This window comes from Phoenix dactylifera, chromosome 8, assembly GCF_051530095.1.
Source record: "Phoenix dactylifera cultivar Ajwa chromosome 8, Ajwa_hap1_PhDact_Kaust_v1.1, whole genome shotgun sequence".
In the NCBI taxonomy this organism is placed as follows: Eukaryota; Viridiplantae; Streptophyta; class Magnoliopsida; order Arecales; family Arecaceae; genus Phoenix; species Phoenix dactylifera.
Window position 1 is genome coordinate 8858660 of NC_143197.1, and position 27034 is coordinate 8885693.

The 27034-nt window shown below is 40.5% G+C and overlaps 2 protein-coding genes across 16 annotated transcripts; one reads left to right on the forward strand and one right to left on the reverse strand.

Moving 5' to 3' along the window:
- Positions 1-1862: 1862 nt before the first annotated feature.
- Positions 1863-19163, forward strand: LOC120103792 (putative ethylene response sensor 1). Of its 15 annotated transcripts, none has more exons than XR_005508024.2 (7): positions 1863-2040; positions 12766-13724; positions 17249-17617; positions 17695-18014; positions 18207-18334; positions 18530-18771; positions 18834-19163. XR_005508024.2 is itself a non-coding variant. In XM_039118383.2 (7 exons), the coding sequence occupies exons 2-6, from the start codon at positions 12816-12818 to the stop codon at positions 18753-18755; spliced, it is 2061 nt and encodes a 686-aa protein (XP_038974311.2). In that variant the 5' UTR covers positions 1872-2040; positions 12766-12815; the 3' UTR covers positions 18756-18771; positions 18834-19163. The 15 variants fall into 15 exon arrangements, 13 of the variants coding, with proteins under 13 accessions (XP_038974311.2, XP_038974313.2, XP_038980418.2 ...); XM_039118383.2 differs by having other exon boundaries at positions 1872-2040; positions 18098-18334; XM_039118385.2 differs by having other exon boundaries at positions 1872-2040; positions 17695-17955.
- Positions 19164-23241: 4078 nt separating this feature from the next.
- Positions 23242-26599, reverse strand: LOC120110187 (putative protein phosphatase 2C 34). Its single transcript, XM_039124488.2, has 5 exons — positions 26035-26599; positions 25128-25418; positions 24573-24690; positions 24175-24398; positions 23242-23706 (listed from the first exon to the last, which is right to left on the reverse strand). The coding sequence occupies exons 1-5, from the start codon at positions 26275-26277 to the stop codon at positions 23518-23520; spliced, it is 1065 nt and encodes a 354-aa protein (XP_038980416.2). The 5' UTR covers positions 26278-26599; the 3' UTR covers positions 23242-23517.
- Between the last annotated feature and the right edge of the window lie 435 nt (positions 26600-27034).

Sequence of the window (27034 nt, forward strand, 5' to 3'; positions counted from 1 at the left end):
TTGTATGATAATGGGCTAGGATACATTTATTTTTATATGGAAGCTTGTGCAAAGAATTGGAAAAGACTTTTTTTGAGGGCTTAGATTCTTTTATTTTGTAGCATGTAGTAGGCATCTAGGTGTGACACTAAAATCTTTTGTGAGATGCTACATAGATAAAATTCAAGCACATTTATTTCAATCTCACCAACAAAATAGATTTTTCTAAATTTCATGACAATTTCTAAAGCACTGCTCCAATGATGCAATGAGGTTGGAGTGTATGTCAACTTTTTCTGAAATTTATATAAATTGATCATGATTATTGCATAGCAATATACTAGGGTAAAATTATGTTTATATGGAAGTTCAACTTATGCAAAAAAAGAGAGGAAACTACTAATTGTGATTTTCATTTCACCTAGTAATACAAACATATTTGATGGGATGCTGAATATGTCAAATTTAAGAAAATAGAAAAATGTTTGCATGGTTCTTACAAAATGCACATCATATTTGAAGAACCATGCGCGCTCCCTTCTACAATTTTTTATGATTTTCCTTGCTTCCCAAATCTATTGGATTGATGTTTACTCTTGGTTAACTATTTCGCATCCAAACACAACCATATTTTATCAAAATCCACTGTTACACTCTTTGCTCTCCAAATGCCAAATTAAATAAAGAGTGTGATAATGTTTTAGATATCCCTCAAATGGAACATCCTCTTGCAACTTAGGTGTATCACATTCCTCTCCAACTGGATTTGCTTACCCTTATTGTAATAGCATTGTCTCTATTTGAGCGTGCAAAGCATTTTCCAATGATATAAGCTTAGTATATGTCAACCAAGATATTGAAACAAATCAAAAACACTGTTGCATTAACTATTTTTACCAACCAAATATATCTCAATCAATCATCTACCAAATAGAGTCTAGATTTTTATCAACAAAAAAAAAAATAGAGTCGAGACCACACGGAAAACTTCATCATAAAACTTAGACACTCGCATAGAAAACTTGTAAAACAAATTATCAAGCCAAAATTCTTAAGCACCTTGGGCTCGTTTGGTTCGCGGGAAGCATTTTTCCTCCTAGAAATATGATTCCTGATAAACAAATTTCTAGGAAGAGCATGCCTATGAAAGTATTTTTGGCATATTTGGTTGACAATTGAAAAGTGACAAATTTCCAAAGTGCTTATGTTTGGTTGGCCATCCACTTTCCTGAGAAAGTTATGTATAATTTCTATTATGCCTTTAATAAAAATTAGGTTTTTAATGCCTCTTTAATGCTTCTTTAATGCTGAAAGGCTTTTTTGGGTAGGTTTTTAATGCCTCTTTAATGCTTCTTTAATGCTGAAGGGCTTTTTTAGAAAAAAGTAAAAATGGAGTGATTTCCGCCTCATGGGAAAGTAACTTTCCCATTTTTCTCATGGAAAAGATTTTTCATGAAATGTGGGAATCATATTCCCATGGAAATACAATTTTTCCGTCTCTCTCATTTGAAAACTCTAACCAAACAAGAGACATCTCATTACTTTTCCGTTGACCATATTTTTTCCTCTTCTTTTTCCGTGAACCAAACGAGCCCTTATGTCGACCTAGAGACTTTCAAAACTACCAGCTTGTTAAGGATAGTCTAATTGCTCGGGAAAACTATATCAGCCCCCTCCTTGAGTTCCGACCACCTCCAAGAATTCGGGGAAACTGAAGCTGTTGCGCCACAAACTCATAGATAGAGAAAAACAAATCACAGAATGCCACGTCTCAAAACAATGTCGGCATTGTACGTGGCTTCTTCTTTGTTCCCTTCTTACGTCAGTGCTTGCGTCACACACCGACCGCCTCTTGTGGCGGATCTCTGTCGCTTTCGGACCTCGTGAGCCATAAAATCCGAAAAAATATCTAACGCCCCCTCCCTCTCTTGCCTCTTCTTTTGTCGCTGGTCCAAGCGAGTCGCGTGAAGACGGTGCGGGTCTGCCCCCACGCCGACTCGCTCCTCCATCGCCTCCGATCGCTCTCTTAGCTTCATCCGTTTCTCTTCTTTGTCGAATTAGGTAATTCCCGCACTTTCTGGTTCTTAATTTTGTCTGCATTAGAATTTTTTGAGCTCATTTCTTCCTCATTTTCGCGTTTGATTTGACTGATTGACTTACGATTCTTATCCTTTATGAGGTTTTTCTTGAGCTAAAAACATGGCTTTGTGGTCTCCCTTTGATCAAAAAGTTTGGATCGTTTTGTTGTTTATTTGTTTATTTGTTGTTTTTTGTGTTAGTAGCTTTGACGCATGGGTGGGATGGGTATTGGGAACAACTTTGGGAATTTGGGATAGGGAATCTAAGAGATAGGGAGCGGAAGGGACCTGGAGATCGCCATCACTTGTTGCCGTTCGCTATAGGCGAGGAGGAAGAGCGAGCACTACTCTCGCTATCTCCTCTACCGTGCGGGAAAGAGATGCTATACGCCCCTCGCAATCCGGGCCGGAGATGGAAGCCCGTTACTCGTTCTAGTGTGTGACTACTCTAGGTTGTTATCTTTTTTCCTTTTTTGAGAATAAAGGAGACTAATGGGCAGTAAGCCGCAATAGTCACCGGAACGGAAGTAGAAAAGTTTTATGTACATCCAGAATGACTGAAGAAGAAATATACAAGAAAAAGAAAAATAGGAAAACAGGAGCACGCTAAGAAGTAAAAGAAGAAAAAAAACAAAGGAGACTCAGGTGAGCCGGACAAAGTGGCTCAGATAACACAAAAGAACCTGGGATCATCACAATGCTTGTGATTCCATCATATTCTCCTTCTGCGAGAACCGCACCAATGGAAGTGCAATAGGAGGGCTTCATTTCATTCGGAGAGTCACACAAAGCCGGACAACAGCAACAACAGAAAGAAGGCATCGTCCATGCTCATCTGAAGAGGAAACACTTGATCCTCAAAGCTTCCTAATCCGATCCTGCAGCTTGCCAAATCGAGAAGGGATTTATGATCAAGGAGAATAGACCAGCTACTAACCAAGCTAATAGCAGAGAAGTCAGTGGATGAAGGTAAGGAACTTTGATTCATGCAGATTCGACTATTTCGCTTCTTCTAGCAGCACCAAAGAAAAGCAACAATTAGCATGAGCACAGCAGAATAAGTCTCTTGAGGAATAAGCTGATATCCATTTGGTATAGAGATCCTTTAGATCACCATGTGGGCAAGGGACATTTAGGTGCAAGCAGAGAATGCTCCACATTTGAGAGGCAAAACGACAAGATAGGAAGAGACGAGCAGCTGTTTCTAAAGGATTAGAGCGACAGGGACAGCCACCAAGGGACTTATCCATTCTTTTCAAAATGTTTCCCCTAGTGTTTAGTTTGTCAAGAAGTGTCATCCAGAAGAAACATCTAACCTTTAGAGGGACTTTGAGTTTCCAAACAATAGGAGTCCCATTTGATTCCCTTTTTCAGGAAGCCGTACAAAGATGCAATGGTGAACAGACCAGAGGCGGTAAGGGACTATGAGTGATCATCCAGTAGGTTTGGATCCAGCAGAATTCCGTTAAGGATGCTAGACAAATACTGCAGTTCAGCCGCAGCCTCGAAAGGGAAGTGCCACATTAGAAGTGCCAAGAGCTTCGATTGAAAAATTGAGCCACATACCTAGATTTGAGCCTAGAAGCCTGATAAAAGTTGGCAAATAAGGCTCTCAAAGGTAAATTCAGGATCCACTTGTGCTTCCAAAAGATTAGCTTCAACCCATTCCCAACAACAAAAGAAGATATGTTCCAAAAGGGTTGCAAAGAGGAGAGTGTGCCATTAAAGATAGTAGAGCATTTCCTCTTAGGCTTCCAACAATCAGCAAAAGAAGATAGATGCAAAGAGGAAGTGCCAAAAGAAGATATGATGGGGACATCAGAGCCCTTCATTCAGATGATCCTGAGCTCCCGGATTGAGTTAGACCCGGATTGGGTCCATTTGAGTCCGAGTCATTTTCTTTTATTGTATTATTTGCTTTTGTCTTAGTCAAGTCAATTTGGTCAGTTATTTTGTTATTAGACTAGTCAATTGGGTTTATGTAATTGGGTCAATATGTAAGGTTTATATAAAGACCACCCCTCTCATGTATAAGGCAATTGATGATTGAATGAAAAAAAAACCCTAGCCTCCTTATTCTTCTTCTTCTTCCTCCTCTTTCCTTTTTTCTGTGTCTCAATAACCTCTTCTTCCTTCTCCCTCCCTTGTTCTTCCTCCTTCTCCTCTTCCCTTGTAGTTGTGCTACATCAGCTTGGTATCAGAGCCTCGGCTTTACCCCTGCCGCTAAAGCCACGGTCCAGTTCCTTGTCTCTCCTCTCTCTTAGTTTCACCAGATTCTCTTTTCTCTTCATCGGTTCCCACCAACGACAAGAACATAGCCCCTTTCTCTGTCAATGCCATTCACCAGAAGGAAGGGCCGCCTCAACTCCCTCGGTCGGATCTTCTGCAGCCACCGCAGGCCACCAACCCGTAGGGAGTAGACCACCTTTCCCCTCCGCCCCCCCCAAAACCATAGAACTGGGAAGCCCGGTTCTTCTCACGTCTGTCCGTGCCACCCCCACTCGGAGAAGACCCCCACCGGCCATTGTGTTTGGTGACTTAACTCCACGGAAACCCTCCGCCTTACTGTCCACTGCATAGCACCCGGACTGCAGGAGTCGTGACCGACCGCCGCCCACAACCGCCCTGCGACAACCTCGGAACACCCTCCGCTCGTGCCGTACCACCCGAAAAGAGGCCGCCCGCCGCCGTGACCGGCCGCCGACCATAGAGCCGCGGTCGTGATTTCCGCCGCCGCCCCTTCGGCCGATCCACAGCCGCTGCCCCTTCGGCCGATCCATAGCCGCCGCCCTTCCCTCCATTCTGCTGCTGCCGCCGCAAGGGTCGGAGAGCCCTCTTGGACCGTCGGAAGGTTGAAAGTTGCTTAACGGGTAAGCTTCATACCCGTTAACCCAAAATCCGGTTACCCGGATCCAACAAAAGAAAAAGAAGAAAAAAAAAGAAAAGAAAAAAAGAGAAAAGTCCCCTGCACGTGCCGCACGTGCGTGCAAAAAAAAAGAAAATAAAGAAAATAAAGCCTTACCTCTGTAATTGTTCATCTTCAACCTTCACCCGCACCGTGAACCGCGCCGCCGCCGTTGCCGACCGTGTCATCACCGCACCGCAGCTGCCCATTCGCCGCCCACCCGGCGAGCAGCGCCACTGCCGTTGCCGACCGCGTCATCACCGCACAGCAGTTGCCCAATCGCCGCCCACCCGACGAGTAGCGCCGCCGCACCGGCCAGCCGTCCCCTCCGCCCCTCCGTCGCTGCAGCGCCGTCAAGCCGTGCGCCTCCTCTGTGGCCAACCGTAGCGCCGCCTCCACCAAGCCCCGCCTTATCCGAGCCCTCCGCCGAGCTTTTCCTCCGAACGCTGCCTTCCCCGAGCAGACCGCCGCAACGCTTCTTCGTGTCCTCCGAGCACGCCGCCATCGAACCACAGAGCCGCCACACCCCTGTGCTTCCTTCTCGGCGCCGAGATCCATCCTCCTGCCTCTGCTCCGCCGCCGGTCATCCCTATCCCGAACCCTCATCACCTTCCACCTCCCCTCTTTCCCCTCATCCCTTTTTTCTTCGGCCACTGTAACTCACCCGAGCCCAACACCCCACCAAAAACCTCACCCGAGTCCCATCAGCCTCCTATCTAAGCCGCAGTCTACCAAGGCCTTCGGGCCCAATTCCCCCAGCCCTTCTCTCAAGATCCATCAGCCCATTGTTTTACAGGCCCATAGCTGCAGGCCCACAGGTCAGTCAGGTCCCGTGCCGCTGATTGTCTTCCCGCCAAATTGCTGTAATCAGGTCTGGTTGAAGTCATTTGCCGAGCCTACTTGCTGTGCTGTACTCTGGTCGTCTGCTTCACGACAGGTGATTGGTTTCCACTTTTCTTGGGCTTGTTCATTTAATTATGTTCTAGTTCTCTTGCATGATAGCCATATTTTTGAAACTTATTTTTGCTGTCAAAATTCAGAACATATAACCCGTACTTTCAAACCCATCCTATTCGTCCTTTAAAATCTAGATATTAAATTAGCACACCCTAGCAACTGGACGTTTCTTAACATCCTTCGATCAGATTACTTTAGGATCAGAATAACTGTACTACTTGATTGCAATCTAATTTCTTAAATTGAATAATTTTAATCTTTAATTCCAAATAAACGAAGTAAAAATCAACAACATTTAAACTTTAAGTTATTTTTGTGAAAACTTCCTGATCTCTGAAATCATAATAGATTGCATTAGTAGGTTGTTCTGCATCAAATTTGGTCCTACATCATATTTATTAGGGTTTCATTAGTGATACTACATTTCACATCATCACCTAGTGTCGTCATTGCATGCCAACCCATAGTGATAGGGAGTACTATTTCAATCAACCTAAAATCCCTGTAGCTACCATGAATTCCGACGTTTTGAGATCTCTCATGGAACAGTTCGATGCCATGTGGGCTGGAAACGAGAAATTCAAAAAAGAAATCCGTGAGCTCATGCGAAATTCTAAGATTCCTAAACTGTCAATCTCCATTGCAGCCCAACCTAAAATTAGTTTGGCCGCACACCTATAGTCTTTCCCCATCCTCCTAGGAACCAACCACCTTCCGATCACCAGCGCAATTTAGATGAGAGGCTGCTGCGTACCGTAAGAGTAGAGGCCCCTACCTTTGCTGGTCAACCCGAGCCAAGCGTGTATCTTGATTGGAGAGCCACCATGGACAATTACCTTCAGTGAAACGAGATGACTGACGATAAAAAAGTGTGATTTACCAAAATGAAGCTTATTGGGCAAGCTCATTGGTACTAGCATAATGTTGAGCATATGCGTGAGACCCAAAGGATTCCTTGTATAACTACATGAGAGGATATGAAAGAAAAGCTAAATGAGAAGTATCTGCTATTTTCGTACCGACAACGCCTTATGGATATGTGGCAGAAGCTAACTCAAGGGACATCGACAGTTGCTGATTATATCGCACGATTTGAGGAGTTTCATATGAAGTGCGGTGTAATAGAAGAGGAGACTCTTATACTCTCTAGGTTTCGGGCAGGACTCCGCGAGGAAATCCAGAAAGAACTACTCCGAGAAATTACTACTCTTAACCAAGCATACCAGTTGGCTCAAGATGTCGATAGTTTCTTAAGACTACCTGTGGTGAGGCCTATCGACCCTCGACCACTGGCCCCAGGAGCCCGACCTAACCAAAATTATCTTCCACAATTTAAACTGCTTTTCAATCTTCCTAATCAGCCCGGCGTAACCCAAGCACTGAATAGGATCTCTCCGATGCCTGTCCCAAACCCTTCAATTGATAAGGAAAAAAGGAATATTAGGTTCCAACCCTCCTTCTCGAAGCCAAACCCAATGCTTCTGGTGCCAAAAGTCCGGCCACATCACGTCCCAATGCCCTGCCAAGACTTACCTGATTACTGAACCAGAAGCTGGGAGCTAAGAGACCAAATATGTCAAAGAAGTCTATGAACCAAATATAGAAGACTATGTAAAAGACTTTGAAGACGAACCTACAGGATTAGACTTTGTCCAAGATGATTTTCAAAGGGAGACTATTGACCTAAGTACAACCAAGCCACTTCACATCATTACTGTGGAAGAGGTAATGAAAGATATTGAGAGCCAGTCACCTGAGTTGGCATTTGTGGCTAAAGATACCAATGCGGAGTCCAACCTTGAACATTCCCCTGTAGTAGTTCCCCTTCTATAGGAGTTTCATTCTGTAGTCCCTGGTGATCTTCCGGATGCACTTCTTCCGATGCATGATATCCAACACGCAATTGATCTAGTTTTCGGAGCATCTCTGCCCAACCTTCCACAACATAGGCTCAACCCGAATGCATATACTAGGACTTGGGATTTAATGTTACCGACAATTGATTTTGCATATAATAGTTCGGTTAACAAGTCCATAGGCATGAGTCCATTCGAAGTGGTGCATGATTACAAACCTAAACAACCCATAGACCTATTTTTTATATCTCATCAGTATAAAGTCTTTGAGTCTGCACAGTCATTTGTATCACATCCACATTCATTGTATCAAGAAATCAGCAATTGTATTCACTTTAATAACTTAAAATATAAATCTCTTGCTGATTTACGCAGACGTTATAAAGAGTTAAGTGGAAGAGGTTATGTCATGATAAGAATTAGGCTTGAACGACTTTCTTCGGAAACGTTCAAGAAATTGCAAGCTTGTAGTGCGGAATCGTTCAAAGTCTTAAAAAAAATTAGTTCGAATGCATATGTTGTGGATCTTCCTGATGACTATGGGATTAGTGCAACATTTAATATTGAAAATTTAGTCCCATACAAAAGACAACATTCATGTCTTCTGACCCCTTTATTGATATACCTGCCCATATTGAACACCCTGACTCAAGATCCGCTGTACCGGTACCGGTGGCGGTCCGAACCGGTCCGTACCGGTCCCGTACCGATCTTGTACCGGTCCGTACCGGTACCGGTACCGGATTTCATACTGATCCGGTACTGGTCTCAGCCCAGACCGGTATGGGCCGGTACAGGCAGACCATGTCCTGACTTATTACCTGCTATTGAGCCACTAGCTCTCAAATTTTATGCACGCAGAGAACAAATAGAACATATATTGGATGAGCAGGTTATGTCAACCAAGAACGGTGGTTACCAATGTTACCTTGTTCGGTGAAAAGGTCGACCAAAGTCTGACGTGACGTGGATTTTCAGAGCTCAGTTACAACGCCTTGATCCCGATCTCCTGGAGCAGTACGACAGCCAGCCAGACCTGTACTTGACGGGGTCGAGTTTTTTCCACCCGGAAGGAGTTGATGGGGACATCAGAACCCTTCATTCAGATGATCCTGAGCCCACGGATTGAGTCAGACCCGGATTGTGTCCATTTGAGTCCGAGTCATTTTCTTTTATTGCATTATTTGCTTTTGTCTTAGTCAAGTCAATTTAGTCAATTATTTTGTTATTAGACTAGTCAATTAGGTTTATGTAATTGGGTCAATATGTAAGGTCTATATAAAGACCACCCCTCTCATGTATGAGGCAATTGATGATTGAATGAAAAAAAATCCTAGCCTCCTTCTTGTTCTTCTTCTTCTTCCTCCTCCTCTTCCCTTCTTCCTGCGTCTCTATAACCTCTTCTTCCTTCTCCCTCCCTTGTTCTTCCTCCTCTTCCCTTGCAGTTGTGCTACATCAAGATAGCATTCCCCGTTGGACGCTATCTTCGCATCTATATAATGAGATAACAATCTAGAGTTGTTATCTCATTAAAGTAGATTGGGATAAAGTTAGGATAAGAACATACCAAATAGGTGATTTGCTGATCATTATCCCATTATCTCTCACATGATCTATAACACAATCTATTTGGCATAAACAATATTCTTGGGATATTCAATCACAAGAATCATGGTTTATATCAATAGCCTGAGGGGTGAGACTAACAGAAGTTGCTCTTCTCAAAAAAGAGAAATATGCCAAATGTCCATCTGACCAGCATGCAACATCTCCTCCTTATGAAGCCCGCCCAAGACTTGCATGTTCTCTACACTAGGCCGAGTTAGCTCCAATACCACACAAACATTATGCTTAGAGTTGTAAAACCTAGTCCACATGTGCACTACTTTGGTTATAATAAAACAAATATTTTGAAAATACTATTAGAAAAAAACAAAACTATGCTTTTTCTAACAAAGAATTTGCAAAGCATGATCAAACACATATCCTTGGGGTGATAAGATATATAGTTCGTACGCATGACCTTTTTTTTTTTTTTTTTTGGTAAACCGGCTTCTCACTACATACGACGATGAGAGAGCCCAGAACTATCACAAAGCAAAACACGATCTAATGCCTGCGGCACATGATCGGAGGGACCCCAAAATACAAAACCAGAATGGTGGGCTGTATAGGAGGCGACCCAGTCTGCAGCTCTGTTCGCCTCCCGAAACACATGTGAAACCCGAAGTAAGTCTAGCTCCTCCCCCATGCTCCGGATGTCCCGGAGTAATGGGTGCAAGTCCGACCTGGCATGTCGGCAGCGAATCCAGTCCACTACTGTGGTCGAGTCACCCTCTAGAAGAATCCGTCGGGCACCCAAGTGTACTCTAGCATATACAAAACCCTCCCATGTCGCGTGCAACTCCGTCACATGGACGGATCCATCAAAAGTGCGTCGGCCTCCGGCCACAATCAGACTGGAGTCGTGGTCTCTGATCACAAAGCCCACGCCACATCTGCTACCGCCCTCCGCTACGCTGCCATTAAAATTCACCTTGAGAGAACCAGGGGGTGGGGGCGCCCAGGATACCAGTGGTATCATCGCATATCTATGCGGGGAAGAAAAGGCGCCCCAGGTATCCCTATCATCTCCAGATGAAGAGTCAGCTGCAGCGCTCACCAACTCAGCTGCATGTGCGTAAGCTCTAGTAACCACCGATCTCGGATAGAAACCTCTACCCTCAAATATCTTCGCGTTTCTATCCAGCCAGATGTGATATGCCACGTGAGCCCATACTACTCCCCTGTCTGCCATGTCGAATCTCCGAGCTGAGTCCCTTACCTGACTCAAAAAGGCCTCAGTAGAGATGAAAGACTGGCGGCGAGTCGCTACGAGGCCCCACACCAGACGCGCCCGCGGGCATGTAAACAGAACATGACCGGTGGTCTCCTCCTCCCCCGGGCATCCCTCACAATCAGCTGGTATCGGCACCCCTCTCCTCGCCAAGATCCCTCTGGTAGGTAGAATGCCCCATGCCACCCTCCATAGAAACAGAGCAACACGTGGGTGTACACGTAACCGCCAAATCCAGCGACCCTCCAGCCGGCGTGCAGAACCTATGTCTACTATCGCCTGGAGATCACTGACTGTAGCTCTCGCCCTCCCAGTCGAGCTCCATACCCTCCTATCTGTCGTACGCATGACCTTATCATTATGGTATAAGGGCCAAGGAATATTCCCCTCGCACTACCTTGTTTCACCTTGATAATGACTACTTTCCCAGTATGTGACCTAGTGCATCTCACATTGCTTTGATATTACACACCAAAGTAGTGTCACCAAATATTGGTTTTACAAGACAGTGAAGAGTGACTAAGGGCATAGAGACTTGCCTAAAAAACTAGCTCTCCTAGCACAAGGACAGGAATATGTAGATTTTAAAAGTTTACGAGCATTTTTTCTTGTCCTTTCACAGTGTAACCTTGGGGCTGTACAAGATATATTTTGTTGATCCAAATCTTCATTAAGAAACATGATTTTAACATCCACTTGAATCAATCTAATTCCAGGTGTACAACAAACAAGATCGTTCGAATAGAAGAAAGTCTAGTTACAAGAAAAAAAGTTTTCTCAAAATCCATGCCTTTCTATATTGTTATCACGTCTCTTTATTTTTAAAATCCATTTATTACATTCATGTTTTCTTCCAAGGGAAAATTGATAAGTTCCCAAACCTTATTTCTCATCATGGAGCTAATCTTTCCGGTTGTGGCAATAATTCAGTCTTTTGAATTTGGAGAATTCAAAGCCTCAAAAAATGATTTAGGTTCATCATCGTTGTTAGCTATGCAAGTACAAACTCAAAATATCTTCTAGAGTACTTTGCCTAAGTGATTGATTTTCTAGTAGAACACTCTCACTGTCATCCACAACTAATACTAAATTCTCATTGATATTAGAATCATTTGGCAACTCAAAAAGTATGATGGCCATTTTAGGCTTTGTTCTTTTAGGATTTCTTCTCCATGAAATCAACGTTTCTTTACTTAAAGTCAAAAATAACTCCATTTGCTTATAAAATAACACAACCTTTTGAATGCATTGGAAAACAAGGATGCCCAATGAAGGTGCATTCTAATGTTTTGAAATCTTGTTTTGATCTATTAGCTGAGGGAATAAGAACATGAGCAGCAGACTCAAGGGTGCAGGTTAGCTAACTTTGCTTGGCATCTAGTCCATAATTCATAGGGTGTCTTAGGTACAAAGTTAGAAGGAAGTCTACTCATATGTAAACAACAATAAAAAGAGCATCTCCAAAATTTTAAAGACAAGTTAGCATGTGATATTATAGATCTCACCATATTCAATAGAGTACACTTTCTTCTCTAACCAATGCCATTTTCTTGTGGTGTATAAGAAAAATGAACCTCTCTCCATATGCGGTATGCCATATTGTTCACAAAATTTCTTAAATAGACTTGATGTGTATTCTTCTATCAGTCCTTAAATTTTAAATTTTTGATTCAATTGATTTTCAGCTTCAGCTTTAAACTTTTTGAAATACTGTGAAGCCTCGGACTTGTGAAAAAATAGATAGGAAGATCCATGCCACAAAAAATCATCTATGAACGTGATAAAATAAAGATAACGTCCTCTATCTTGCACATTAATAGATCCAAAAAATATCTGAATGAACGTGATTAAATAATTCGCCATATCTATAAGCTTTAGTAAATGGTTTGTAGTGGCTTTTCCAGAGATGCAATATTCCAGGTGGGTAGTTCTATTTATTTCCAGGTGATAAAATAAAGATAACCTTATGCAGACTATAATATTTAACTTTTTAGCAAATTTTGTTTGTGTTTGTGTTAGTGCTTGGTTGAATAGCTTGAAGTGTATTTGTTTTCCTGTTTGGCCTATGCCTGTTGAATTTAAGAAATATTCTATACTATTTAGTTACTAGACTTCATTTATATGCTCCATATTGACTTAAATCTTGAACTATAGTTGTCTCTGTAGGAATGTAGGAAGAATGTAGTAATTGCAGCAGTTGCTGGATGATGGAGAGTTGTGACTGCTTGGAGCCACAATGGCCCGCCGATGAGCTTCTAATTAAATATCAGTACATATCGGATTTCTTCATAGCCCTTGCGTATTTCTCTATTCCACTTGAGCTCATTTATTTTGTGAAGAAGTCTTCCTTCTTTCCATATAGATGGGTTCTGGTTCAGTTTGGTGCATTTATTGTTCTTTGTGGAGCAACCCATCTCATAAACTTGTGGACTTTCACGGTGCACTCAAAAACTGTTGCCATTGTTATGACTGTTGCAAAAGTTTCAACTGCTGTTGTGTCCTGTGTGACAGCTCTAATGCTTGTTCATATCATTCCTGATTTGCTGAGTGTAAAGACAAGAGAGCTATTTTTGAGGAGTAAAGCTGAAGAACTGGATAGAGAAATGGGCTTGATACGGACACAGGAAGAAACAGGAAGACATGTTAGAATGCTTACGCATGAAATCAGAAGCACACTCGATAGACATACGATATTAATGACTACCCTTGTGGAGCTGGGGAGGACTTTGGGTTTGGAGGAATGTGCACTCTGGATGCCATCACGTAGTGGTTCAAATCTTCAGCTTTCTCATACCCTGCGGTACAAGATTACAGTTGGGTCAACTGTGCCGATTAATCATCCTATAGTCAATGAAGTTTTTAGTTGCAGTCATGCAAAAATAATTCCACACACATGCCCATTGGCAAGGATTCGGCCTCTTGCAGGAAGATATGTGTCACCAGAGGTGGCTGCAGTGAGAGTTCCTCTTTTGCATCTTTCAAATTTCCAAATTAATGATTGGCCAGAGCTTTCTGCAAAATGTTATGCTGTGATGGTTTTGATGCTCCCATCAGATAGTGCAAGAAAATGGCACATTCATGAAATGGAGCTTGTTGAGGTGGTTGCTGATCAGGTTTTTATCCTACTTTCGACATTCTTTTGTGAATCATTGTTGATTGTATGGGTAAATTTTCATAATAGTGAACAATAGGCTGTTATGATTTTTGTCCATCTTTTACTACTATAGTAAAAGCAGATATGCATCCGGTCTTTGTCAAATGTGGTTTAGTCTTCTCATTGTGCAATGATTATCATTGAAATTTTATGCATCTTAGTTTGATATTAGAGATGCCTGGGCTGAGTAAATTCTGCTGTCTCTAGTCACTACTAATCCTGCTATCTTAATTTGACATTAGAGATGCCCAGCCTGAGTGAATTCTTCTATATCTAATCACTGCTAATTATGACTTGAACACTTGAGTTGCATCTCTACCTTTATAACATCTCTGCCTGCCTCTTCACCACACCTGCATAGCATGTGATCAACATACAATAGTTTGCTACTAGTTCATCAGCATCTCGAAAAGCATGCAGAGTTTCTTCTAGTTTACCGTATCAGCTAGATTTTTAATGGCATATGGATTGAATCTTTTTGCATGACTGCCTTGGTAGTTGAATTAACGAAAACAGGAATCTGCAAGGCACCTTCTTCCAATTTGGAAATTATTAGCCTGGCTCAATTAGGTTGGAAATATCCCATAGTTATGAATACAGTGCATACACTCATGATGTCCTTTAGGTAATAAATGATGGAGTTAGACATAGTTATCTTCATTTCCCTCTTCAAGGAAGATTGATCCTTAGCCCCTCTTCCATAAATTTCAAATCCTTGCACCTTGCGTGCATGCATGTAATATTCCATATACCCAAGGAGCACAAAAACATATCAAAATTTATCTAGTTTCATAAGAAGGTGCCATCCTCTTAAGGGGCAGACATCAAGAAATGGGTAATATTTTGAGATATTCCACCCCTTCTTCCTAAACAAACTATATTTAATGCAATCGATGCCATCTCCATTATATCTTTTTTGTGGAAGAGCTTTTAGATATTGCCTGGCATTTGTATTGAGGTGTTGAGTATCATTACCATAAAATTGTTTGGTTGGATGGTTGTTGCACACGAGATAGAAAGTTATAGAATTATTAATAAATCTTCATGTGATGTTTGATAGCAATTGAGAGGCAATTGGTTATCTTCATTCCAAAATATGAATTACATAAACTAGGTTTTTGATAAAGTGACTGGATAAATATTAAAGGAAAAAGGAGATGTGAAGAAAAGTGACTGGATAAATATTATCAGGATAGGCGGATAAGCAAAATGCAAGGACTATCTTTATAACATTTGCTCTAAGGTTACTGATGTTATGGACTAATGTTTATGCAAAAGGCCATTTGAAATGGAGAGTGATATACTTCATTTCCCCCGCTTTCTAGATATATTTCATACCTCCTTATTCCAAATTCTAAATGCTAATGGGTGGGCTGCAATGCTGAAAGGCTATTTGTGTTATGGAAGTTCATTCACTAGGTTGATAAGTTGCATTTTTTTCTTTTGTCCATTGTGAGAAGGCGTGAATTATGACCTTAATATATGATTGCCTACCTTGATTTATCAAGTTTTAAAATGTTTGGCCCTATTATTTTTGCTTGTGTACATGTGTTTCAATGTATAATTATGAATTTTAACATATCTGATGATATACTATAAAATAAACAATACCAATTGATAGTTGGTGATGGTACACCCAAAAGATACAAAGAATGTATTTTGATGATGAAGTGTCCATATGATATATTATATATTGTAGAATATGGAGGTAAACGTTTATTACATTTTATTTTCTTTTTGTTTTTTACATGGCAAGGTGCATTTGGTACTTTAAAGCCTGATGGCACTGGGAGGAAGGGGAATTTTGATGATATCTCTTGTAATAAGGGTCCATTAAGCTATGGCAGTGTTCTTGAAGATTATAATGGTGACATTATTGGCTATTTTTGGGCTTTTTATTGTAAGATTTCCAAACATGCAGTGGTAAAAGTCTTTCTTGGTTGGTAGAAGAAAAGGCTTGTACCTTGACTCATTGGGTAAGCATAATGGGATTCTTTAAGCCAAGATTCAGGCCAATAATGAGTTGGTAGAATATTGGATAAAGGAAGTAGAAATGATGTTCTTGAAGGAAACTGCTTATCGTGACTTTCCTTTGGGATCCTTTGCAACTTCTCTTGGTACCTTGTACAGTTGTGATGCAGGACAACCAAAGAGTACTCTGTTTTCGATGGGTACCAGAATTTCTTACTTTATCATAATGCAACATGGATTTTTGAAAGAGAATTTAAATTTTAGGGATATGAGCAAATGATGGATGAAAGACCACCTAAGTAATGTAGGGGTTTCAATGATTCTTAAAAAGTAACTAAAATGACAGGCTGCTGGAATTCTCTAGTAGATCTGTGATTTGATTCAGATGGAACTACCAATCTAAAGATCATAAATTGGAAACTTATTGCATAACGTCTTTGCATTATGGTGTTGAAATCTAGTGTTGAATTAGAATTTTATATAATATTGATATTAAAATTAAAGAGAAGGTTGCCTACCGGTAAGATAATAGATGAGACCACCATTTTTGGTGGCCTAGGAATTGTCACTCATAGTTCTAGATTTATGACTCCTTGGAAGTTCAGGTTGAGAAGCAAACCTGGAAATATACTTGGGAGATGAAATCCTTGAAGGAAAAGAAAGCTACCTTGAACATAATTACTGGCTTCAAACACCTAATTGATCCCTAAATTATTGAATGCAAGGATTCAAATCCCGTAGGACGGGGCTGTCTCAGTTTCTCCATGGAACAGGTTGCACCATGTCCCGACACTTGAGACAGCTAACGTCCCATCTTGTCCCGATCACCATCCTGTCTTGGTCGGTTGGTCCCCTCCCAAGACTCAGGACACGGCATTGGATGCCCTGCCATCCCACCAAGACTTAAATCCTTGATTAAATGGACCTAGATAAACCAAACAGAACATGCTAATGCATCAAACTGCTATTTATCCTTCAACAATATACGGCAGCTAGTACAAGAAGCATCTAGTGAAGGAAAGTATTGATGGTTAGATCATAGTAAAGCATAGTATCATACAATTATTGTTCATTTTTCTACCCACTTGATGATTAGATTAAAGACTGTCAAAATACATGAATTTTGGTTTCTAGTCTTTTTTTTGGGTAGTGCAGATCATCTTCAACTATTTTGATTTTCAATTTGAATGGTTAGTCACTGATTTTGAATTTAGATATTTTTTCAAACACTCTTGATTCTTCATATCTTAAAGTTAATTTCCCAATGTTCTGTCGAAATGGTCTGATTGAATTCTTGAAATTTTTTATGTGGGCCAAGAAAACTCAGTGAAATAGAAAGTTAATGGACATCACATTTAGTATTTCAAAAATGTTCAACCAATTTTCAAGTCATAGAAAATATTTGTCTTCCTTCTTACTCATGAACAATTTTGTTTTCATGCAAGCATGAATGCCTATAAGCTTTGATTTCTTTTATGAGGAAAGATCTTAAGTACATTTTTCTTTATTCAGGTAGCAGTAGCACTTTCACATGCTGCTATTCTGGAAGAATCTATGCGGGCCCGTGATTTACTTATGGAGCAAAATATTGCCCTAGATTTGGCTCGGCGGGAGGCAGAAATGGCCATACGTGCTCGCAATGATTTTCTAGCAGTCATGAACCATGAAATGCAAACTCCAATGCAAGCAATTATTGCTCTTTCTTCCCTGCTTCTTGAAACTGAATTAACTCCTGAACAACGATTGATGATAGAAACCATATTGAAGAGTAGCAACCTTCTAGCTACACTCATCAACAATGTTTTTGATCTGTCTAAACTTGAGGATGGTAGCCTTGAGTTAGAGGTTGGAGCTTTCAATCTTCATGCAGTTTTTAGAGAGGTAAGTGCCTGTTTCTCTGTGTATCTTGTAGGGTATGCTTGTCTCTTCGATTACTTACTTACTGAATTAAATAGTAGGTCATGAATTTGATAAAGCCAATTGCAGCTGTGAAGAAATTGTCAGTGTCAGTGATGTTGGCACCAGACTTGCCATTGTGTGCCATTGGTGATGAAAAACGGCTGATGCAGACTATCTTAAATATTGCTGGTAATGCTGTTAAATTTACAAAGGAGGGCCGCATTTCACTTACAGCTTCAGTTGGCAAGCCAGAGTATTTGAGGGACATTCCTGACTTCTGTCCAGTCCCCAGTGATGGGCATTTTTACCTGAAAGTTCAGGTTAATATATATCCCATACTCCATGAACCTCTTGAGATCAAAAGTTTCCACTGTGACACGTAAGATACTGGAAAAGTATTATGGATATTATGAGCTATCACTCATCTTGCATGGATTAACTACCAAGCTCAAATTTATGCAGGATATTACATACGCATAATGACTGCATCTTCATCTTGACAGACATTTTGGTGCATGAGCTACTTGCAATAACAATTCTTAAAATCAAGTGGCAATCTTCTATACTGCAGGTTAAGGATACTGGTTGCGGAATCAGTCCTCAAGACAAAGCACATTTATTTACCAAATTTGCGCAGGCTCAAAGTGGAAAAAACCAAGGTTATAGCGGCAGTGGACTTGGGCTTGCCATTTGTAAGAGGTATGAGCCACATAAAACCCAACTTCCTTTTCATGCTAGAAATTAAATTGCAGTAAATGCATGCATTTTTTTGTTTAATTTTCTGCAGGCTCATAGACAGCGATAATACCTATGACTAGTGTGTGAAAGCCTAGCCTCGAATAGTCTTTATGCATCTTTGAGTCTTGTGATTGCTTATCCAAATGGTTCTCTCAGGTTTGTTAGTCTCATGGAAGGACACATCTGGCTTGAAAGTGAAGGTGCTGGAAAGGGTTGTACAGCGACGTTCATTGTGAAGCTTGGGACGTGTGAAAATCCTATTGGATATCAGCAACAAACTGTGCCTAAAGCAAGGCTAAATCATAGAGAGGCAGATCTTTCGGGCCCAAGAGCACTGTCAAAAGATGAGAAAGGACTGGCTCGATACCAAAAAAGTGTATAGATGCTTTGAAAGTCTGGTGAGTCATACCAATTTTGATATAATTCCAGGTGTAAAACCTGATATTTCCGATGCTTTCAGGTGGCACATTTTGTTGCCCGAATGAGAAAATTCAGTAGCTCTTGCGGTAGGGAAGGTAGCAGTGTAGAGGTGCTGGTTCCAACGCTGACTGGCTTGGAGGTATTTATATTGGAAGCACTGCATACAAACATCCTTCTATCTGCTTGATTGAAGCTTGCTATAGTAATATATTTGAACTTTTTAGTGAAATTTGGTGCATTTTGATATAAACTTTATTTGTAAGGAAAAGTGTGATGGAAACCAACTCCACCAGTCGTTAAGCATTGTATATTAACCCCTGTTTATCCGCTTGATTGAAGTCTTCTAAGATGATAAACTTTTTATTGATAATTGGTGCACATTTTTTAAGCCTTAAGGAGAATTGCGTGGGAAGCTGACTCCATAAGTCATTCTTTGTGCTGACTGGTTGGACAATTTGGGATTTCCACCATGACATTTGTGGGGTATTGGTTGTTGGGACCAATGGGTTCACCACCTCCAAATCAAAAGAATCATGTTTAAGGAGTCGTTTGGTTCGTAGGAAGGGCAGAGAGAAAAATATAGTCAATAAAAAAATTTAAAAAAAAATCTCATATTTGGTTGGAGATTTTAAAGAAGAAAAAAAAAAAGAAAAGTAACTTTTCTATTGGGAATAAGTTGTTTCAGGTTCATGCTGCATCCCCAGTGAACTCTAGTTCTGAAATGTTCTAATCCATTTATTTGGTTGTTTATATTCTCTTTATTTTTTCAGAAAGTTTACAGGGTTATATCACAGTTTCTAAAATCACATTTGTAGTCATTCAAAAAGATATCATGTTTGTAGGTTCTAAAATTTGTACATGTAATCAGTGCATCTTTTCTCTCTCAGTCTAGAAAGCTTCAGTTGCCTTTGCATCTGGTGTATAATGTATTTCCATTGCCCTCTGTATTTGGATCTAGAGTAGGAATTCAACTAAATTAAAGTAAATAAACAAAAGAAAAAAAAAAGTTTATCTATGGATTTCATCTATGGCTGCTGAGCCTCATCCTCTCTTAATAGATGCATGGTGCTTGACGGATTATAAAAAAAAAAAAAAAGTTTGCTTTCGTCCAAGCCACTCTATCCATGGAGAAGAGAATAGATCGGCGAGCTAGTTTGCCAATTATGTGGCTGATCACGGTATTCCGATTTTGTGAACTATAATGACTTGCCCGCTGCCTTAAGAGATCTTCTATTGTTTGGGTTGTACTCATACTCACGTAATCTCGTTACCCCGATGTACCCTACAAAAGAATGTACTGAAGAGAGCTATATTTTTATATAATTTTTTTAAGAGTATTAATGCAAAAGTCATTCAAGCCATTTACATTTAAAATGATTGGTAACACCATCAGTCAAAGAATCTAACTGAAAGTGGTATTTTTTCCCAAAAGTAGGATAATTTTAAGGGATATGTAATTTGGATGAAAAATATGTAATAACTTATATTTATAATAATATGGGCTCGTTTGGTTTGCGGAAAAAGAAGGGAGGAAAGTGTGGTTAGTTGGAGTTTTCAAAGGAGAGAGATGGAAAAATTGTATTTCCATGGAAATATGATTCCCGTATTTCATGTGAAAGTCTTTCCCATGAGAAATATGAAAATGTTACTTTCCCATGAGGCAAGAATCACTCCATTTTTATTTTTTCCAAAAAAGGCCCTTCAGCATTAAAGGGGCATTAAAGATTTAATTTTTATTAAGGCTATAATAGGAATTACACATAACTTTCTCAAGAAAGTAGATGGTCAACCAAACATTAGCACTTTGAAAATCTGTCACTTTTTCATGTTTAACCAAATATGCCAAAAGTAAATTCTCAGGCATTCTCTTTCTAGAAATTTTCTTCCCAAGAATTATATTTCTAGGAGGAAAAATGCTTTCCGCGAACCAAACGAGCCCTATATATGCATCTTGACTGGAATTCTACCTAAAAAACAAGTATATGCCTGCACAAAGGCAATTTGTCTAAATGCTAGATATTGAGTTTGAGGTTGATCAGATATAACCTATGGAGATTAAACTATCAATTTAGCAAGAGAATCAAATGAGGTATAGAACGTGAGTGGTTACCAAAATGTGGAAAGTCGGAAAATAGCTGGAGCTGATTGTTGGAACTATCAAGGACAAATGAAAATCTAGTAGTGATACATGTTGGTAAAAGAAATAAGTGGCTTCTTAATCGTTAAAAATGAATTGTATAAACATAAAAATGTAATTTTATGAAAGGGCCTTTTGCCAGAATTATCTCTAGCTGGCCGGGCAGGCCCCCCATCCTGTGAACATTTCTACGAGAATGAGGCCATTAAATTTCTATCCGCATATAAAAATACATGCGGAAGTATGAAAACCTGGTTCGCAGACTGAACGGGGGTTTGCTCCTTAATTAAGTAGTGCACTATTGTCTACGGTCCGCATAAGATTTATATGCCAAAGAGAACCGCTTATAAATATCTAAGGGGACCTTCGCATGTCGGATCTGTATGGTCAAACGGATGCTTCACGTCGTGGGAGGGTGGAAATAGTTCACGAGTAGGTTTGCGTCCGCCTGTACGGCCAGAAGCTCGCACGTGTGCAGGCGCTCCGCATGCCATCCTAATCTTCCGGGCCACCGTTTCTCCGGCGAGCTCCGTCGCCCTCCCCGCCTGCCACAGACGCAATTATCTCGTCCTCTCTGAGTAGTAGCGTAGTGGAGCACAGCACCTATTCGACGGAATACTGAAGTAATGCTTAAGAGACAGCTTCTTTGGAGTAGGTCTGGCGATTTGTACGATGCGGCTTCTTCACACCGAGAGCAAACATGGGCATGCCATGCATCAAATATGGCAATAGCAGCGGGGTTGTACAAAGGAGTGATTTGAGACCCTAGATTTTGGCAGCCAACTCAGACATACTAAAATGCTCTGGACGGGGATGAGGCTTCATAATGGTAAAAAAACGAACAATGCAGCTGTCTAGGTAGCTTCGTTTGTGGTAGAATATACAGAAAATATTGGATGGATGACTAAGGGGCTCTTCCAGTACAGTTACGGGATATTTTGTTTTCTTGATAATATTAAATGTATTCATACTAGATTTGTATGAGTTAGCTATTCCAACCAAAAAAAAAAAAAAAAAAGTGTAGTGTGAGATTAGATACACAACCAAAGAACAAGGAGGGAGGGAGAGAGGGGTGGAATAATTGATGAATGCGCTACCACCTGATGTGTAACAATTTAAACCATGTTCCCAAAGATGAGCGAATTGCGATCCAATGTAATTCAAATCATTCTTGAATTCAATCAGGATCTGCAAATAGGCTGGCTGGTTAAAGCATCTTTCCTGACCTGCAGTTGACCACATTAGGTGTTGGATCAACCCAGATTTTTGTTACTCCATCACCCTGTGTTACTTCAGGTTATCCCTTTTAGTCAACAACATTGCAGTCTGAATATCTGTTACTAAACACCAATTTTGAATGTATACCCAGGCTCACCAAAATCATCCCTTAGTAGCATCTCAATGCTTGCTCAATCATCTCCCCCTATAGAGCTGTTGGAATTTGAATTAGCCCATTTGGGCTTCGGCCAACTAGAGGTGCAATCGAGTTAAGCCAAGTCGCATAGCTAGAACCTCGAGCTTGGTAATAGATGAGTTGAGTCAAGTGCGAGCAGTTTGCAAGCTATTTGGCTCATTTGCACTCGTACAGCCAACTCTGTTGCATTTTTCTAATCTCAGCAACCTTGTTATTATTAACATATCTAACAATTTAAAATGATGTTGACTAGCCACTTGACCCTTAAATTGCTTCACCCATAAGTTGACAGGCAATGGATTAACAATGTAGACCAGGCTTAACAAATGAGGTCTTCCTCACTCCTCAGAAAAAAAGATGATTTTACAAGTAATTTTCATCCAATCATTAACTTCTTTCTAAAGGTAATAATTGTTTAACACGGTTGAAGGCATTCTTGCAAAATAAGAAAAATAATATTCGGAAATTGAGAATTAGTACACACAATGTTCAGCCCATCTCGATTCCAGGTCTCAAATCTAACCCCATTAGGCCAAACACTTCAACATCCCTTCTTTTCTCCCCTCTCTGTTTGCCTGTAAGCTAACATCCTCTTAAGCAATTATGCATCAGTGACTAATAAACTAGGGCAAGTAGAACTTATTTCGAATCCTTGTGTCTTCTACATAATCAATAAGCAATTAAATCAACTGGTGCATCGAACATTTTGGAGGCTTTTAGTGAAACTATGAGAATGTACCAAGTGAGCTATGGGCATTGATCAGGCCCTAGCATTACAAACCAGGAAAAGCAAAATAAAGAATAAGGGCATAAGACTGCCATTGAAGTCCCTAGGCTTTCAACTGCATTCTATGTAAAAGACTCGTAGCATAAACAAGATGATAAGTTGAACACGAGTTGACATCAAGCATCTAAAATTGACTCTATCTGTACTATATTATCCATCCAGGATTTTCATTGCAGAGTGGTGTACTTGAGACACAAGAATAAAGGATGAAATCCTATGATGCTTAACAGCATGGATGACAGAAGAAATTCATCATAGGCTTCCTCCGAATAGTATACATAGTAACATGAATTTTAGCAGCAGAGAGGTGAAGAGTGATTAGAATGAAAAATAGCAACCTATGGAATGGATCTTCGTAATGCTTTGTATCAGATGCTAGCAGAGGATCAACATACTGAGGGTGGTGAAGAATCAAAGAAGAGACATATAGCTGAACAGTCATCAACTGCTATTCCTCTCCTCTTGCGCTTCCATGCACGAACAGCACACTCCACAAGCCTTTTTGCTGATTTTCCTCTTTCCTTGGTTGAGGACACTATCTGCACAGCTTCTTGGTTGGAAATAACATCCCAAACCTGAAACAATAGGGCTGACATGTGAGAGAGAAAAAAATACTACTTTCATTTCAATTCAATTTGGACAGGAAATCCTTTGTCATAAAGCTGACCAAAATGGCCATATTATGGATAGGAATACTTGATGCAAGCACATAGGCAGATAACGTATTGATGTTAAAGATTTTGTATAAGAGCATGATGAAGTTTACCTATTATACAAAAAGATGTATATTGATGAATTACTAACACCCATTAATGATGGTTTTTTGAGAGGAACAGCCAGCATTGATGTTTAATACATGTGTTTCTCAGTTTAAACACTGTATCGAGAGTTCTTCTAGATATTGAGACAACAGGATCAAGTAGTCCCATACATTGTGTTTCAGTGCATCATCAGTAATTTTAGGTATACCAAGAAGAAAGCAATATTCCAACTCTTGAAACAGATGCTTAAGTTAAAGGAATTGTCATGCTGACTGCACATACCCCATCTGTTGCAAGCACAATAAACTGATCTCGGTTGGTTATTGTCCTTTGAGACACTTCAGGCACAGAAATCAACCCATAATCTTTAATACAATAGTCTCCAAATGCTCTTGACATCGCCAGTCCTGGTGTTTCATCATTTGGCAACCATACCCTATGTACACCGGGTTCATCAGGCAAGCAAAATACACGGCCATTGCACCGAGTTATGCGTTCAGCCTCTTCTGTGACAGCAAGAAGATAGAGGTAACGATCAGATTGGATGCATTGCACATACAATGTAATAATTTTAGAGCTAATGATCAGTTTGAATGCTTTGTGCATTCTGCTAAGATTAGGAAAAATTAAGATGGAGCCATTTGTGCTTGTTGTTCATGTATAAAGATCTAGAAACTTACGAGGCAAATTTGGCTTAGAATCAACAGTAAGCTGCACAGGAAACAAGCTGCCATCTTCTGAAGTTGTCGCCAACACAGCACGAGAATCACCAACATTTGCAATTACCATGAATTCACCCTAACAAAGAATATGGCAAAAGCTTCAAGCCAGTGCCAGCTGAACTTGAATAAGCTCAAGAAATATGCTGAAGCAGAAAAATAACTATCTTATTACATGAAGGTAAGAATTCAGACTTCCTCAAACATACAGCCAACAGAATATATTATGTCACCAACTCCAGAACTTTGTATTAGATGCGATACAATATATACCAGAATTAGGACCTGAAAATGTACACCACTGCCTATATAGAGTTGTTGGGAAATACTAATACCGTAAGACTCGATGGTACAACTACTTGGCAACATATTGTCTACACAAGGAAATCCAGTGCTGTCATATAGTATACAAAAGAAGAAAAATATATACTGAGACCTGGAGCAAGAAAGACCAACAAACTGCTTCATAATAAGAATAAACTACGTATGATACATATAAGTACAATTGCCAATTACTTGTTTGACTATTGTCAATGAAGTGGTTCCGCTATGGAAGGAATCCAGCTTGCGATGCTGCTCGAGTTCCTTGTCTACAGTAGCACAAGTTCTAAGATAGGATTGCTTCCAAATGTCAAACTGACAAAGCTTCTTATCAGCTACCAGAGCAGCCAGAGCAAGAGCCTCCTGCCAGTCACAAAGTAGAGATGGAGGAAGGGATTTTCGAACTGCTTTCGCCACATAATGCCCCCAAGGACCATGACCATCAAATATGCCACAAAAGATCATGTCTTCTTGGCATCCAAATTCCTATCAACAGGATTAAAGTCAAGCATTTAACAAGGAAATCCAAACAAACAATAAATCAGTAAAAAGAACAAGAAGACTAGGAAAAATGGTCAAAGCAAAGTGATATATTATTTTGACAAAAAACAAAAAGTACATGCAAATGATGTAGGCCAAATGCAAAGCTCATCACAATTGTTTTTTTTCTCAGATCTAGAACTCCTTGGTTTTATCAATTCTGTCGACTCTATATTATTCCAATCACAAAAATAAGCTCAGAGTTCCATCTGAATCCTATTGCTATCTGAAAGACATTATGAAATTTATGTTTCAAAAAGAGAAAAGAAAGATCCATGAAAGTTAGGTTAAATTTTTCTCCTACATCCATAAAGAAAAGAAAAGAAAAATCCATTGCCTGGTTGTGCTATAAGAATAAATTGTTTCAGAAGATCAAAGACCAATTCGATCTTGTGATGAAGAATGCAAGATTAATTAGATTAAGGCAAACGAAGACTAAATAACAATAACATGTAAGATTAAGAAAAAAAAAGGAACAATATCATATCATAACACCTGGACCTAATTCAGCACTTGAACAATCCTAAACAAGGGAGAGAACGGAAAAAAATAAAACCAGTACCTCCCACACAACAGAACAATCCTGATTTACTCCCTTCTCCCCTCTCCGCGAGAACACCGACACGAAGCTGTTCGATCCCTCGCCTCTCACCGTGCCTGAAGACTTCAGAATCATGTCATTCTTCTTCGCCTCCCTCGCGAGCTCATCCACCGCCTCCCTCCCGCAATCAATCCCCGAAAGCTTCCCTCTTCCTGAATACAGAGACTTCGCCAATCCATTAAACAAGGACGAGAAGTGCCGCATTGGTGCCAATCCAGAATCCAACCACAACCTAAACTACACCTCCCTTCTTCTGTAAGAATTTTGAGAAAGGAAAGGAGAAGGTTTTGGATATTGGATGGAAGGAATTGTGATGAAGAGGCTTGCGAAAAGCCTAGGCCTAGATTTTGGATAGATATTTGGTTTTCTTGGCCCAAATCTAGCGCCGAGAACCATGGCTCTCTTTAGAGAGCTTCTGCCGTGCTCACCATGGTCATCCGAGTTACTTCATTTACTCCATTATTAATGCCCTATAGACTCTTTCACCTTTCATTTTCTTATTACCACCAGTCGTACCGTCACCCAAGTTGGCGAAGCTAGCGGGATTTAATGTTGCCGGTAACGGGATCTCTAGGCAGTTAATTACCCATTCTGGCCCAGCAGCCGGGAGGGAGACGCGGGAAGATTGAGGGTATTTTGGGAAAGAAAATTCTGCCCACGTGGGTTCCGATTAGGTACGGATGCCTCGTAGTTCTTGCCTTCCATGGATCCCATCAGGAAAACAGCAGGAGATCGTGTGGTTGGAGTTGCCCCGTTGGATTCAACGAGGCTCGCCGAAATGATCAGTCAGCGTGAGACGCGTGTCGCTCACGCTGGATGGGACATTTGGATGATGCGGTCACACGTGTCAGCCCAATAATATCTGGGAATATGCTGGTACCCTTGGGAAATAGTTGGTGCTCATCTCATTTTGGTTGCTGATTTGTTATTCCGGGTCTATGTTTTAGTTAAAGCCAATCCA

Excerpts from the sequence above, each read along its gene's own strand:
- LOC120103792 (XM_039124490.2), top strand. The coding sequence starts at position 12,816 with ATGATGGAGAGTTGTGACTGCTTGGAGCCACAATGGCCCGCCGATGAG. Across the intron at positions 13,725-17,248 it reads TTGAGGTGGTTGCTGATCAG|GTAGCAGTAGCACTTTCACA; the intron begins GTTTTTATCCTA and ends TTCTTTATTCAG. Across the intron at positions 18,015-18,097 it reads AAAAGTTTCCACTGTGACAC|GATATTACATACGCATAATG; the intron begins GTAAGATACTGG and ends AAATTTATGCAG.
- LOC120110187 (XM_039124488.2), bottom strand. The coding sequence starts at position 26,277 with ATGCGGCACTTCTCGTCCTTGTTTAATGGATTGGCGAAGTCTCTGTAT. Across the intron at positions 25,419-26,034 it reads ATTGTTCTGTTGTGTGGGAG|GAATTTGGATGCCAAGAAGA; the intron begins GTACTGGTTTTA and ends TCCTGTTGATAG. Across the intron at positions 24,399-24,572 it reads TTCTAAGCCAAATTTGCCTC|AAGAGGCTGAACGCATAACT; the intron begins GTAAGTTTCTAG and ends TTGCTGTCACAG.